General features: G+C 41.4%; 1 protein-coding gene across 1 annotated transcript; it reads left to right on the top strand.

Annotated features, from left to right (window-relative positions):
* The first annotated feature begins 7 nt into the window (after window positions 1-7).
* On the top strand, window positions 8-1,178 carry LOC101855383 (farnesoate epoxidase-like). The gene has a single exon (XM_005111181.3). The coding sequence runs from the start codon at window positions 56-58 to the stop codon at window positions 1,139-1,141; it is 1,086 nt and encodes a 361-aa protein (XP_005111238.1). The 5' UTR covers window positions 8-55; the 3' UTR covers window positions 1,142-1,178.
* Window positions 1,179-2,870: the final 1,692 nt, after the last annotated feature.

Genomic DNA, 2,870 nt, shown 5'->3' with positions numbered 1-2,870 from the left:
CTTTCATCAAGTTCTAAAGTTTTATGGCCAAGGCGTCCACAACTTTGAAACACTGATGAAAACAACGTCCAAAGAACTGTGTCATCGCCTGACTCAGTATGAAGGAGACATACCTATATCGATAGAGCTTGCTCGATACATTCGGTGGGTAGTCGCGCTTCTACTCAAAGGACCGGAGACGTGTGAAAAAGATTTAGATGCTATGCTTGAGTATATCGATAGAACAAATGAGTGTTTCATTTTTGAAAAGGAAGTAGTCTTAGAAACAGTTCCTTTTGCGCCTCACATCCCTGGACTAGGCCTGAAGAAGCTTGTGGGTGATCTAAAAGTCGCCCAAGAAGTGATGAGACAGAGATTTTTTCTGGCTATTCGAGAAACCTACCAGAAAGGGGAAAGAACTGGTATAGTTACTGACATGTTAGACCAACAGGCAGAGCTAAAGGAGAAAGGAAACGCCTCCGAAATGCCTGATGAATTAATCATTGGTTTAGTCCAGGACATCGCTGCTGCTGCCTATGCCACAACGGTAGCGACATTGAAAACATTGTTTTTGCAGTTAGTGGTGGACCAAAAGCTTCAGGACCGCATACATGCAGAGATCTGTGAAGTGATAGGAGATGAAAGCCCCAGCTTTGACCACAAACGCCACATGCATTACACAGAAGCAGCTATCCTGGAGACCTTGAGATATTCCTCAGTCGTACCTCTTCTGCTACCTCACTACGCCAATGGGGACATTCATTTTGAGGGACATTTCATTCCTAAAGGTACTTTTCTTATCCTGAACGCCTTTTACTTCCACCATAGAGATGACGCCTTTGAAGACCCCTGGAAGTTCAAACCAGAGAGGTTCCTGGACTCTGAAGGTCAACTCCTCGACCCAGAACATCCCACACGACAGAAGCTTATTCCTTTTGGAACTGGGAAAAGATCTTGTCCTGGTGAAAGTTTTGCAAGGATTCGCGTCTTTTTCATCGTGGTCACTTTGCTTCAGAAGTATCGGTTTTTGCCCCCCGTTGATGACCCGCTCCCGTCTGTGCATCCACGGGACTGGAAAATACAGGCAGTGATTTCTCCAGACGAATACAAGTGCCGAATGGAACCCAGACTCAAAGGAGAGGCCAAAACTTGTCAGACGTAAAGAGAATTGAGCTCAAGCATTCGGAAATAACCATAGACTTGAGTTTTCCACATGTATATATATATATATATATATATATATATATATATATATATATATATATATAATACCCAAGCCTGAGAACTCTCACATAATTCTTGTTTACTACAGAGAGCAGCATTCGACTCTGTTTGGGACTAAATGAAGGGCAAGAGGGAAAAATATTGTTCACGACACTTGACTTAAGCGAGACTAGTGCTTTGACTTTCGTTTGCACGTCCAATGTGCGCAGAAGGAGCAAAGTGTTTTTCTTTAATAGAGAGCAAAGACTGAAAGCCATGACAGTTCCTTGTTTGAATCTATCATAATTCTCGTCTTGCCTATTGAAACAACCGACAGAGCAGATCATATTATTGTAGACTGTATAGTAGTCCCAGGCCCCAAATGTTTAAATATGTTTTATTGCAGTTTCTTCATTTCTCTTAACGATTGCATGTGATTGAGAAATATTTGACTGAGATTCAAATTCTAATGTTGAAAACAACAACAACAACAACAACAAAAAATCAAACAAATAAAGAAACAAAAGAAACGTAAATATAGCAGCAAGAAAAGATACATAATGCATGTACATTTATTTTTAAAAAACAACAACACAATTTTCACTCTCTCTCTCTCTCTCTCTCTCTCTCTCTCTCTCTCTCTCTCTCTCTCTCTCTCTCTCTCTCTCTCTCTCTCTCTCTCTCTCTCTCCCTCTCTCCCAAGGACGTTTGATCTTTGGGTTAGGTCATCTGGAACTTCTGGTCGACTGTATGGCCTTACCGAACATTCCACCACTTCTGGCGTTTGTCGTGGAGAGGAAGGACTCCCAAATACACGGACCATTCGTTTTCTCCTTGTAGGATGCTTTACTCTACATGTTTTCAGCCTCTAACAACACAATTTAGGTTACTAATTAGGCGGAAGGCTCTGACTACAACTGTCAGCGCTAACCCGGGCTTGGCACATCCTAACAGACAGATGGAAGCACTCAGTAATATAAGCTTCCTAACACAGGAATGGAACTCTTGTCTTTAACGAGCAACGATGAACAGCCTAGACATTTTACCACAGTCGTCTGATTTTTTAAAGACACGTCCTTGCCATTTTCTCATCTTCTAGAAACAGTGAAATACAATATCCCCATACAGGATTCAATCTGTTCTCTTTTGTGTAGACGTATGAATTACTCTCTCTCTCTCTCTCTCTCTCTCTCTCTCTCTCTCTCTCTCTCTCTCTCTCTCTCTCTCTCTCTCTCTCTCTCTCTCTCTGTATATATATATATATATATATATATATATATATATATATATATATATATATACATATATATATATAGAGAGAGAGAGAGAGAGAGAGAGAGAGAGAGAGATATATATATATATATATATATATATATATATATATATATATATATATATATATATATATATATATGGGTGTGTAGGGGGATAAATGTACCCTCTTGAAAGGCCCCCGTGTGGGCGTACGGGAACAGAGATAGAGATATCTGTCGAACCCCCCCAAAGAGAGACCCCCACCCCCAGGGTATCTTGGGGGGGGGAAAAAAAAAACACACACATATACACCGAAAAAAGAGAAAACGAAGGGCGCCCGCCCCCCCCCGGGGGGGAGGATTTAACAGAAGGATATGGGAAATGAAAATATGGGACTAGCTCTGTTAGTCGTGCTTCGCCGTGGGAGAGCGTGC

Source organism: Aplysia californica, unplaced genomic scaffold, assembly GCF_000002075.1.
Source record: "Aplysia californica isolate F4 #8 unplaced genomic scaffold, AplCal3.0 scaffold01020, whole genome shotgun sequence".
NCBI lineage: Eukaryota > Metazoa > Mollusca > Gastropoda > Aplysiida > Aplysiidae > Aplysia > Aplysia californica.
This window is presented reverse-complemented; position numbering and strand designations above follow the sequence as displayed.